This window comes from Orcinus orca, chromosome 3 (assembly GCF_937001465.1).
Source record: "Orcinus orca chromosome 3, mOrcOrc1.1, whole genome shotgun sequence".
Classification (NCBI taxonomy): domain Eukaryota; kingdom Metazoa; phylum Chordata; class Mammalia; order Artiodactyla; family Delphinidae; genus Orcinus; species Orcinus orca.
In genome coordinates, this window is record NC_064561.1 from 131,946,927 (window position 1) to 131,960,038 (window position 13,112).

Sequence of the window (13,112 nt, forward strand, 5' to 3'; positions counted from 1 at the left end):
CAGAATTTTTCTCATTTTGATTAGTGCCCCATATAGGCAACTGTGGAATCTCAGTATTTCACCTGAGAATTACTCAAGTATTTCTAAAGGCCATATGAAAAAGCATGCTACAGAGTAAAGCCAAACCATTGTCCACGCTCAGTACCCTTTACATAAAACTACAACCAGAGACAAGGCAAGCCTGGGACTACAGGCCTAAGATGACTGGTCGGGGGAAACATTCCCTAAAACTCTCAAACTCCAGCTTCATTTGAGCTTTAAACATCATGGAAAGCAGCAACATCTTCAGATCTACTTCTAAGCTCACTTGTTTCTATCTTTGATAGGCTACATGTACTTTTCCTGTTTCTCTTCTGATTAAGAGTGATTACTGTAAAAAAAAAAGTCATTTCCCCTTTTAGGGCAACATCTCTCTTAGCATGTCTGCTGCCGTCCAGAGAAGCAAGTTTTGATGCTAAATGGTATTTTCCCCCAAATTGAACAACTGCAGGGGAGTACAAGCCTGTGATGCATAATTCAAAAGGTACAACAGCAAGAGCAGGAAAAACTCAGTCTTCTGCCTGTATCTGCCAGTCACACAGTTCTCCTCCCCAGAGGCATCCTGAGTATTCTTTCCCTTTATCCTCCCAGAGACACTCACTGCTGAATGATGCTTTTGATTCTGTGATTCCAAGGGTCCCGGCCATTGATGGAAAGCCTTCCTCCACCACACACCTACCTTTCTCCTCCAGACTCACCATCCACCACATCTCACTATGCACAGGTATATGTTTACGGGGCTATAAACATTTCACTGTTATAGAAAACTATGAATCTTAATTAAAATAAGAGCAAAACCAAAGCAATATCACCATGTCTGTACATATGTGTACGTAAAATTCTGAAAAGCTGTATTGTACTCAGTGTTATAAATAACTATTGGCGAAACTTAAACGTGAGTTTTGACACTACGTTAAGCCCCATAAAACTATTCTTATGTTCGAAGCTTCGTCTTTGTTCAGTGTTGACTGAAATCTCAATCAAAATTACATAAAATAAAGCAAAGATTTTAAAACAGGAAAATGGTCACTGACTAAAGAAAGTTAATTGATAAACTAATCTTGGAAAGTTTCATTCCTTTAGGTCTGGATAAGGCCATACTGTATTCTCCGAATGGACTGCTGACTAGCACTTATTTCGAACATGCCACATTTTAAAAGTAACAATTATAACCACAGGTCACCGTATATCGTATCTCTGATTTCCCTCTCTCTTCATCTTGGCACTTCCAAAAAAGTGGGGTACAGAGAGTGTTCTAAGTGAGCTACAACGTAGAAATTATGCTGAGATAAAGTCAAGCACATTATTTCATGATCATTTTTTTAGGTTTGACCAGACTGTGATATAACTATCTCTTAACACAAGTCCTAGAACTTTTACTGAAAATCAGACAAGAAAAAGCACACACGGCTGTTGTCATCAACATTCACGTGTCGCTGTTTCTCTTGACTCTTTCTGTTTAGCTCTTTGAAGCCAAATGCAATTGGAGCTTTCTGGTGGTCCCTGCTCTCCCACAGTTAACAATAAATAACAAAATCACCTCGAGGGGCAACTCACCAGGCACTCTAATAACCGAGCAGGACGGGCAATAACAATTAGGATCTTTCGAACTAGCTGTTTAATAAATGCCAATTCTCCACTTTCTGAACGATCATGAGCCTATGAGGAAGCAATGAAAAGAATGATGAGACAGAGCTGCTCCACTAAATGGGAAAGAAAATCAACAAAGCATGCTAATTAGATAGCTGCAAATATCCAAAAATTAAGCGACTTAGAAAATACTTTTAAAAGATTGAGAAGCAGACATTATCTCTACATAAATGGACACTATTAAACGTCTACATCTACAAAATGGCTCTATCAGCTAAATTTTAATTGTAAAACTTTGATTTATTCTCTGTGTTAAAAATCAAATATTAGGGCTCTCAATGTGAACCATGAGTGAAGTACACATTAAAAGTTTATGACACACTGAGTACATGGTACAAGTAGAGTGGGCAGCTGAGGAGGAACCTTGATTTTCCAGATGTAACTTCTTAAATGTATGAAATGGCTAACATAGTGAAGGACTGATTTTGTTAACCTGGGCATTTAACACATTCATGAAATACGTTTTATATATACAACACTATTAGCCTGTAAGTTAGTTATTTCATAATATGTAAGAAGTTGTACACTGCTTATTTCAACTGTTAGGTGAATACTGTTTATACTTGGATACATACATATGAATTTGATTTCACATAATGAATAAATAATACCTAGATACTCAGCTCAGTAAAACTTAACTGACTCAAAATCTTCTAAAATTTTATTTTACATGTTGCCTAACATGTGAAATCTAAGCACAAAAGATATCCTGAGGACAGAACTTAGTTTATTAACAGTCATTTTAATTTTCAATATTTTTTGAAGAAATGAGGTAAATCTGTATCAAGGCAGATATAAAACCAAAGTTTTAAAAGTTTAAATATAAACTTCTACACATGCTCACTTTCATGCTTTCTTAATTTTTATGATTTGCTTTCCTTCAAGGATTAAAAAAAAGTATCAAGGTGATGTTGGTGCAATAGAATATAATTTCATAGATATGGTAATAAACATTTAAAATCATTCTTGAAGGTGCTTTATTCTGACAAGAACTAGCCTGCCCATAAAAAGAAGTGTCAGACCAAATCTATGAAAAATGATTATACTTAGGAGTCGTGTGTTTACTAAATTTAAGTCATTAAATCAAAGGCAACTTTCCAAAATGTAGGTAGAGAAACCATATACAGGAAAAGCCAAAAAGCTAACATTTAAAAGAAAAAACACAGAGAAAATGACCACTGGTGAATAACTGTAGAATAGAATGTGTTAAAGACAGCCAAGTGTTAACTATAACTATAGGTTCTAGTAACCAGTAAGGATGTCAGGACACATACGAGGAGACATACATAGTATTTAAACTGTCTTTAAGTTTTCTTTTCATTTTTTGTTTTGTAACAAAAAAGGATTTAGGAAGATACAGTGAATGCCAAGAAATAAGGTTATATGTCTTCTTTATAGTTTATCCTTAATCAAAACTAAACAGAAAACCTTAAAGATGAAGCCAAAAAAACCCACCTAACTTCTGGATTGATCATCCTCTTACTATAATAATTACTGCTTTATAAATTAAGGAATATAAAGAAAATCGAAAAAGCCTAAACATGTTTTGGTGGTCTCTTCAAGGAGAAACAAGAACTTTATATCTTAAAAAATTAAAAATAGCTCAGATTATACAAATTCCATTTCAAAAATGATAAAAATAATCAGTTCATTCCAACTTCTTACTTCTGAGAATTACCAGCCGCAACCAAAGGCCAAAACATACAATGAGTTATACTAACACAAATAATATTTTGTCTACTATCAATAGGGGAGATGGGAACTTTGTTAAAACAACACCAAACAAAACCACACGCTCAGCATGAGAAGAGAAATAGTTTAGTGGCTGCCGGCAGCAGGCTCCAGCATTTCTGGATTCCCTGTGTTTGTACTTTAAGTGTCGGTCAGTATCAAAAAATACGGAGACTAAGATTTGAGAGTAGGTTATAGCTTCCTGCGCATTTTATTTTCTTTGGCTAAATACACCTAAGTGAAAAAAAGAATGGAGACAAAAGCTTTCCTCTGGAATTGACCTAGACCTCAGGACTTTAAAAAGGCATCAGTTAAATCAAGCTACTCAACCTCAGGGGGACTTGGCCTGAGTGTGCAAAGGATTGACCATGGGAACAGTGGCGGGGAGACAGGCTAGGCGGGCACACAATGTCATGGCTGGGAACTGACAATAATTGCATCGACGGGAAGGCAAAGCCAGGCCTCACAATGTGATTCTATCCAAAGGAGCAAGTTCCCCTGCGACCTGTTAGCTCCAAACTCTGGAAGGACACTGTGTATATGATTCTGAGGACAGTTTTAATTTTCACAAAAGGACTGAAGGAAAATGTTTATCTGTGAAAATAAATAAGAAAACATCCTTATTCAAACCTGACAATGTTCTTTATGTTACACACGTATACATGCTTCTCTGCCCAAGAGAGAAATTTCTCTAAAAGTCAACAATGTTAATCTATTACATGGTGCATTCAGATGATTTTTGAAACCCTAAGATTTTTTTAGTTGCCATGAAACAACCTGCCAAGTCTATCATACAGAAACAAAATTAAGTGGGGGATTTCAATGTAAATAGCTTCAGCTTTGGGTTCTACCCTTTTCAGGGAATGCCTATGAAGGAATGAACCACAGAACTTAACCAGTAATTATGGTAATAGCCTGGGACTGAACTATGGAATTAAGGAAGAAGTATCTCACAGAAGTAAATTAATTTTCCTCATAATTTATAGTAGAATTGGTCCATGACAAATTGGAAATTGACAACAAAACCCGAAGACAATGTGTTCATCCAAAAACAGTCTGAGAAACATTCCCTTAGTGAGCTGCAAGAGGCTGAAATGTGAGAAATGGGAACGGAGCATAGAAAACTCTGTTGGGAGGTTTAGAATGGAAAAGGGAGGAAAACTGGTGGCTGCTGGTCAGAGAGGGATCATCTCATCTTGCCACAACTAAATCCAGTATGAGCAAGGACAGATGGATTTCTAGAAAATTAGGATGCCAATATTTTCTTTCAGTTCCATGCAATGATTTACACAATCATGCTTAGAGAAAACCACCTACGGTTTTATTTACATGGGCATAATGTATGCCGATGGGATACAGAAATACAATATATCCAAACATATCGGCTAAACAGGTTTTACTTGTAGGCTGTGGCTGATCGATTTCAGTCAGGACAGCAATATTATGCATTAATTGCATTCCACTATACACACTCCCTTCCTGTCCTGGGTGTTATCAGGAGCTAGGACTGCAAGTGTTAGGCTTGGAAGGGGCCTGTGTTTATCTGTCATTTTAGAAATTGGATATTTTGTTAGAAGAAAAACTGACACTAATGAAAATATAAGTTGCCATTTACTACCCAACACCACCTGCAGGTTGATTAATAGGACACATGGCCTGGAAGAAGCCAGCAATTTTCCATTTAGCTTTTCCAGATATTAGAATTAGATTGCATCATCAAATAATGTACATACACTCAGGCAATTTCTAACTTTATGGTTAAGGAGGGAAAAAAAAAATCACTGCTTCAAAGTCCTTCACAATCCACTTATCCTAGAGCCATAGATTGTTGGGACCCAAGGTTCCTGTAAAGGTTATTAACATTAACTTTCTATTACTCTAAATGTTGACCAGAATCCATTCACAGCAAGTAGCAATCAATTTTTTTTCTTCTTCTTCCTCTTCGCTTCCCTGGAATATGAACTCTGTCTCATGGCTAAAACTTTCTGAGCAAATGCTCTCATAAAAATTTTTCTTATTTCAGGGGAAAAGCAAAACAAATCAGAAAACTTTATAAGGTGTAGGGTCTATACCTCATGTAGCAACTTATCTAATTTGTGCTGCAATTCAAGGAAGTATCGTGAGGTGATGAGACCCTGGTGGGATTTATCCAAGCAATCACGAGCCAGTTCAATAATCTGATGGTGAGTGAAACTAAGCACTCCGTCTGCGAGGGGGAGGACGTGGTCCGGGGAGTAGCTGGTGATTATTTCCTTTAGGCGCTCTTCCATCTGAGCTGTAGCCTGTTTAGAGATGACAGGCACACACGGATGTAATACAAGGAAACATATATGTAAACAACTCAATACTCACATTTATCTAGCATTTACATAGACCTCCACAAGTTATTAAATAGAATTCTAGAAATTAAATTTAAAAGAAGCCTCCCTTCTGTAAGATACTATAATGGTACATATATATCATTATACACTTGTCAAAACCCACAGAATATACCACACAACAGAGAACCCTAATGCAAACGATGGACTTTGGGTGATTATGACGTGTCAGTATAGGTTCATCGATTATAACAAACAGACCACTCTTCGGCTGGGGGGGGCGGGATGTTGATGGGAGGGGGCTGTGCATGTGTAGGGTCAGGGAGCATTTGGGAACTCTCTGTACTTTCTGTTCAATTTTGCCATGAACCTAAAAACTAAAGTCTATTTGGAAAAAAAAAGAAAGAAGCAGCAGCAGCAGCAGCAGCCTCACCATGTGGGAAAAAGATCTGAGGTATATAGGAGAAACTGAATCTCCCAGGGTGATAATTACTTTTTTCCTCTGCCCTATCAAATGTAAAGTGGTACATGTAAGCTTCTCCAAATAACTCAGTATCTGTGAATCGCTGTGCTCTCATTTCAGATCTTGGGCTCTTTCAGATAGATTGCCAAAAATATCAAATATTGTAGCTCTGTTTTTACCTATTCAAAAATCAGGATCGTTGCTGGAGTTCACAGCGTGGACCAAGAGTTTGTTCCTTTGGTTGTGTTTTAATGTGCTAGGAACAAGCATCCTATACCATCCTTACTCATACCTCAAAAAGCTACAGCATGGGCAAATGGCCAAGGGGATTCCCTTGGTAACATAAATCTAAAATTTCCTTCCCAACTTTTATTTCATTCTCTGGGATCCCCGACTGCCTAATCAATGTTCCTTGCCTGCATTAATTGTATATGCTGGGAGACTCCCTCTGCCTCCTGTTCCCTTCTAAAATCCTAACCAGTATTAACTAGTTGAGTCAGGATCTATTTCCCTGGTGAACAAGTGACATGTGATAAATGGCTAAAATGGCTGTAATCAATGAGATCAATGTTGGGTTCATTCCAAATAATAAGTACTCTACTCCTGATTTATGAAGCCAAAGATTTCCTTTTGCTCTATTGCCTAGGGTTACAAAGGTGATGGGGGAGGGACAGGAACAGAATGGAGAAATTGCTTCTCCCAAATGTGTAGGAACACGCTGGTGGAAAAGCTGTGGAGACGAGGTGACGGGAGCTCCCTGCAGCCAGGGCATCCGGCAACAACCCTTCGCCAAGGCCTCTCTGGCTCAGTCCAAATTGCTGGTCTGACAGGGAACACTGCAACTGGACCTTTCCTTCTAAGAGGGTTAGACGCATGATTGCTAAAGAGATTGGAAGCCACAGAAAAGAAAAATCGGGTGAAAAAAGTAAAAGACTTTCGTGACACGTACCAATTTACAGGCTTCTGAGGAAGGAAAACAATTTCTGCTTGACCATACAGCAGCAGGCCCAGAACACGGGCAGAAGGAGCACCAGGGTCCAGAGGCCTTTCAAAGCTGACGCTCTCTGGAGTACCTCACCAGGCTCACCCAGTGGGTAGGACAACCAGTGGCACTCACGTTACAGCCAGTTCAGCCCACGGAATGTGTGGCTAGTTCTCGGCAGCTTTTAAAAATGTTTAGTGGTTTTATCTTTCTAAAGAAGGCTATGGTGCTATTTTATAAAGAGAGTCATCAATGGACTGGACCATGACTTCCCACGACAAACACCTTACAGATGCTAAACCTAGATTGCCCATTTGTTTAGATGCTAGGCATCTTCAATTCAACTCATTACCTTTGGGAATCTTTCCTTGTAGACATGGTTCATCATAATTATTTCATGGTCACAGCAGGCAGGAGAGCGTCCGGGGCTGCAAGCAAAGCAAATTACCCTTTTAAACTTGCCACAGCATGAAATGAAAATAAGCTTTTCATTTATAAACAATTGGTTGCATCAAAAGTACTATGCAGTCTTTGTAAGAAAAGTATATTAGGTAATAAACTACAAAATCAGTCATTAGCACGCATACATACTCACAAACGCACAGAAACCCGGAATAGTGTTCATAAAGAAAGCTCCAGAAGTGGAATGCTGCAAATTAATCATAGCTACAATATGAAGGTTCAGAAAACGCTCTTAAATTGTGATTATATTTTGTACGTGGCATGCGTTTGCGTGGGTCTAGAAACCAATTAATGAACTGCAATATAAAAGAAGACAGGGTAGCTACAAACAGCAACATCTAGGGCACGCTGAACTGTATGATTTCACACTTTCATCAGACACCTGCGCTCTGCCACGTACCACTGAGGAGGTTTAAGAGTCTTCCACGGCACAGGTGTCACCACTGAAATCCATTTTCTGGCCCGGCAAATATTTATTTGGGATGCTGAGGAAGGCACTGTGTACAGTACTAAACACAGGCATACAACTCTGTGTTTTCTCTATTTCAACAGTAGGTGCCTGTTCCTTCCTAGTGGTATACAGTCGGGCAATTTCAGTGTGAGTTTATATATTTCGCAGAGGACATAGCTGCTTGTAGTAGATATCCTAGGAACTCCTTTCATAAAACCAAAAATGGCACCCATGTGGTAAAATACGATGAATGAATATGTATTGAATGAATACAGCTCTAAATGAATTCGTAAAATTGGTCTTTTATTCCATATCTCAAAATAATCTAACACAATTATGCCATGTAGCTGCACTTACTATATGACACTAAATAAGAAGGGTACAAAGGGAAAACCCTTCTCAGAAAACTCTGATGTTCAACTGAACACCTGACAAACTATATTTTACAATAAACCTTAATATATCAAAGCGGACCAGTTCTACAGCATGAAGATCTCATACTGTGGAGGACCTGAAGAAGGACTACCCTGCTCCCCTTGCAGAGAAGGACCTGTTGTCCAGCTGCTGGGATTGCAGAAGGCTTCAGCTGCCAGTCCCTTCAAGGATGGCCTCAGCTACAGAGCCCCCTCACCCAAGGCCATGTCCTTCCCAGGGTACCACATCCCAGGACTGAGGCAGGGATATAAAGGAAGGGCCATCTGGCCCAGAGGGACAGCTCTGATGGGTCGTGTCATCCCTAGAGCTCCCTGTGGGGTGGGCTGCAGCTGTCAGGTCTGCACTGCAGCTAGATTTCTCCCTCTGCCCAATCCTGCTTCCTCCCTAGCTCCCACAGACGTACTTCCCAAGCAATCCCTAATAAACATCCTGGTCTGTGTTATAGAGTCTGTTTCCTGAAGAGCCAAACTGTGATATACGTAATTTTTTGAGACAAGGCCAAAACAAAACTGGCTCTACTCAATGTCAAATGGACTACATATGGTACCCACAAAATACAAGGGATACAAACTCCTAACAATTTGCTCCTAATCCTGGAGAAAGTAAGACTTGTGATGGGAAGAAAGAATGGAAGATCTGGGTGGCTTTTCGTTAAGTGGAATCTGAATTCCACATGAGAACCCAAACGTGCTGTCCTTCCTTTTCAGCCAAGCCTCTTCCTCGTAAAATATTAATTGATGTCGCACCATAATTAGATGGTCTTGAAATTTCCAATGGCTCGAAGTTTCTCTAGGTGGTCCCTGTAGCCCATCACGGTTACTGCTACCACAGCAATTAGCAAATTGTAAGGATTTAAAAGAAAAGTACTAAGATGCCTTTCAAGGGTAATTCACAATATCACGTGTAGATGGAAAACTATATATAGTAGTTCATAAATTAATTAGCACATATATGAATTACAGGACCAAAAGTCTTCCCTTGAAATGGTTGAAAAGAGATTATCCAACTCCTTGAAATTTTTCAATCAGGGCTACAAACCTCAGACTTCGGGAACGGGGGCGCATGGGTGTATTCCTGCATCTGTTCTCTGTGGCGATGCTTTCGGTGGTACAAAAATGTTTTGATAAGAAGTGTAATTCGTCTGGTGTTGGTTGATATGGTAACTGGTGCAACTTCTCCTGGGAGGAGCAGGATGACTAAAACAAACCAAAGTGAGGTTTTAGGACTAAAATTAAAGAAATTCTTTGAATGAATATGAGATCACAGCATTAAATTTTGTTATATCACCGTTTTATACTACATCCTTTCCATGTAATAATTACAATAGCTAGTGCCTCAATGTATACCTTGATGTTGTCTCTGGGAGGTCAAAATGGCTTCCATATTTCATCTCATTTGTCTATAAGGTAATTTCCCAAAACAAAGCTTACTCTCTGGAGAAAACCCAGGCTCTGAAAATGGATAGGACCCAGTCAAAGCCACAGCAAGAAAGTGACAATTGGAGTAAGAATTTAGGTTCATTAAATGACAGATTAGTTCACATTGGTATCCTTGCTTCTACCACTCGCCACAAACACTGTGACTTTTAGGTAAGTAACATAAAATGAATTCTGTGATGTATGGTCATAAATAGGTAATGGGATCTCTCTTTACAGATCAGGCTATCCTTTGATGCAATTTCCATCAATATGTGTCCTGGGTAAAAAGGAGAGGGGATAAAGAAGATACTTGTCTTACTAATGCCATTGTTTTAAAAATTGGAATTTTCTATTTCTGTCTTCTTTGGCTTGGTTTCTTTAAAAAAAAAAAAAAAACCTTCAATGGTGGTGAGTTTTTTGTCCCTTGAATATAGATTTGCTCTTTGAAAATTGTCACTCACCACTTGGAGCAAAGTAAGGTAGAAAAGGTGAATGGCTAAATAATGCTGCTTTTAATCAATCTGAGAAATATAACTATAAAGCAAAGTGATTGCTTTTTTTCTTTGTTTTTATTGAGAGGTGAACTCTTTAAGCATTCTAACAAAAGAGATGAGGAATGTCTGAGTAATGGAAACACAGGTAGAATAAGCATATTTTGAAAGATACCCCTCATTTGAATATTCCATTCTAGCAGGGTTTTTTTATTTAAAAAAAAAACAAACATGCCACACTAAGAGCACACTTCATAAACACTGCAGCATCACAATGCAGTAACTAGAAATTAATGACTAAAGCTTAAAAGTATCTTTATACCTTGAAACCTTGAAATTATAAAACACCTTCTAAGTAGATACTGAGATAAACAGGACTTTTTACAGTGTAATGAGATTATTTTATAAACTATAAAAATGAGAACACTACTAGAAAGACTTATGAGGTAAACCAAAGCTCTATTCACAAAGTACAGGTATAGTCTTAAATACTGTCACTACAGAGAAAGAAATAAAACACACATAAACTAAGTCAACTCAAGACATCAAGTAAAAGAATAAGAAAATCAATGTCAGCAGGAGAGAAGCAGCAGCGATAAAAGCAAAGATGATGAAATGAGCAAACAGAAAAACAGAATTAAGGATTTGTACATATGTCTCAAAGGTAAAGCAATGTCCACAATTCTGAATCCAAGAATTCAAAACCCCCAAACCCAGAAGTTTGTTCATAAGTATACAGTAATCCTTTTTGGTGGCAAAGCATTAATTGAAGTGATGGAAAGCTATTTAAAATATGTATTTAATCCACTTAGCATGAATGTTGATTCAGGTTGCTGTAGAAATATTAATGTAGTTGATTCTGAGCTGCTGACCCAGTTGCTGCTGAGCTGTTATGTACAGTACAGGGAAGATCATGTTACCTTTCTAAAATGTGAAAGTTAATTCCAAAAACACACCAGGCTCAAGAGTTTCACATAAGGTACTACGGACCCGTGCTTGCATGGCAAGGACACAAGCTACTTCAGGAGGGTGGTTCCCTCTGTGGAGTGAGGGAAGAGAAAGGGAATGGGTGCGAGGGACTTTAGCTGTATTTTAATGTTTAATTTATTTTAAAAGTTTATTTAACAAAAAGCTGTAGCAAATATAACAAAATATTAACACATGCTAACTCTAAGATGAAAATTTTGTGGTTACACCATATACATAACCATATAACTGAACTCCATAGGGAATATGCTCTGGGCTTACTGATGGGGATATGTTAAAATGAATGAGGAGGTGGGATAAGTAAGTATTAGAGAAGTGAGAGGCAAGGGGCTTCTCTGGGGAGAGAGCTTCTCTCTTCTCAGTTGGAACAAACAAGGTGTAAATGGGAAAAGGGTGACACCGAACCCAAGCGACGCCGAGATGAGTTTATGGAACTGGGAACAACTGTAGGCTCTCCAAATGGCCCAGGGATTCAAAAGGTACCAAACAGGGCCCCAAAAGTGAGTCAATAATGGACAGCAGAGAAGTCCAGGGGTCAGTTTCAGCAGAGGTCAGGAACTCAAAGGAGAACTTGTGAGTCCAACAGAGGCTGCAGGTGTCATCCTCAGGACCTCATATACTTACTGAAAAGATACTTCCGCTGGTCAACGCATCCTTGGGACAGCACTTTTACTAGAGTTTCAAGAATTAGTTTGGGAATTTCCCAATAAACTGAGTCCCATGACTTTATATTTCTAGTATGTTCTCTAAGTGTGATGCCAGTGAGTCTCACCACCCAACCAGTTTGCATATGACTTCTGACTACATGAAAAATCAAATCCACTTTCAAAGAGTGAAGATTTACAGAAAAAAACTGTGCTTCTAGTTCTCAAGGCAATAAGAAGAGCTCCCCCAAAACGTTCTGAGTAATGGTATCATTCAAATAAACATTTGGTCTCTCAAGATAACCATTTTGCAAGGGACGGTATCCATATGCATGTGTAATTTTCCACTTGTTATTTATTAAAAGTAATATTATTTTATAGTCATACCTCATATTTATAGGTATTTATTTTCGTATTTCCATTCTTTCCCTCAGCAGAAAATAATTCATCTGGTAAGAAATACATGGGAGATGTCCTCCTACTGCTTCAATTCCGTATTACTTATATTCAAATTAAAAATTATGTTCTGAATATTATCTTGGAAAAGCTCTGCAAATTAATTTTAACTACAAAATTTGAAGTTAAGAGAAGCTGCAATAGTGAATATTCTGTGGAAGGACTGATTAACTCCACATGGCCAAATCTTTCCAATTTCAGAATAGAGCATTTTAACACTTGTGAATTTTGCAGTTTACATAATATCCAAAGGATCAAGACATGGCGTTTACCTTTCAGGGTTAGTGATTCTGGAATTCAGCTAACAACAATTATCTGTAAAACTTAAGCTGCATTTTCAAAGTGTCTGTAACTTATTTGTACATATTCTGTGTTTTCATCTTAAGAAACAACTAAAAATGCATTTCTAATTAGCTACAACACAACCAGTTAACCCAGAAAATGAGACTCTAAGAGTGATTCAGGTTAGATTTAGAAAAGAAGAAAATGCAACGCCTAAGCAGTTTTGCACAATGTTCGCCCTAATATATGAAGGGCGAGAACATAAAGAAACTGGGGGACATGAGAAGCAGCATTTTAGATTTT

General features: G+C 38.2%; 1 protein-coding gene across 11 annotated transcripts in view; it reads right to left on the reverse strand.

Annotated features, from left to right (window-relative positions):
* MAST4 (microtubule associated serine/threonine kinase family member 4) overlaps positions 1 to 13,112 on the reverse strand; it is a 575,337-nt gene that overhangs the window by 52,971 nt on the left and 509,254 nt on the right. For all 11 annotated transcript variants that reach the window (XM_049707889.1, XM_004270764.4, XM_049707892.1 and 8 more), the window contains 4 exons: positions 9,570 to 9,727; positions 7,536 to 7,611; positions 5,493 to 5,702; positions 1,597 to 1,698 (listed from right to left, as the gene is read on the reverse strand). In XM_049707889.1, coding sequence (XP_049563846.1) covers positions 1,597 to 1,698; positions 5,493 to 5,702; positions 7,536 to 7,611; positions 9,570 to 9,727 — 546 coding nt within the window. The remainder of the gene's footprint in view (positions 1 to 1,596; positions 1,699 to 5,492; positions 5,703 to 7,535; positions 7,612 to 9,569; positions 9,728 to 13,112) is intronic.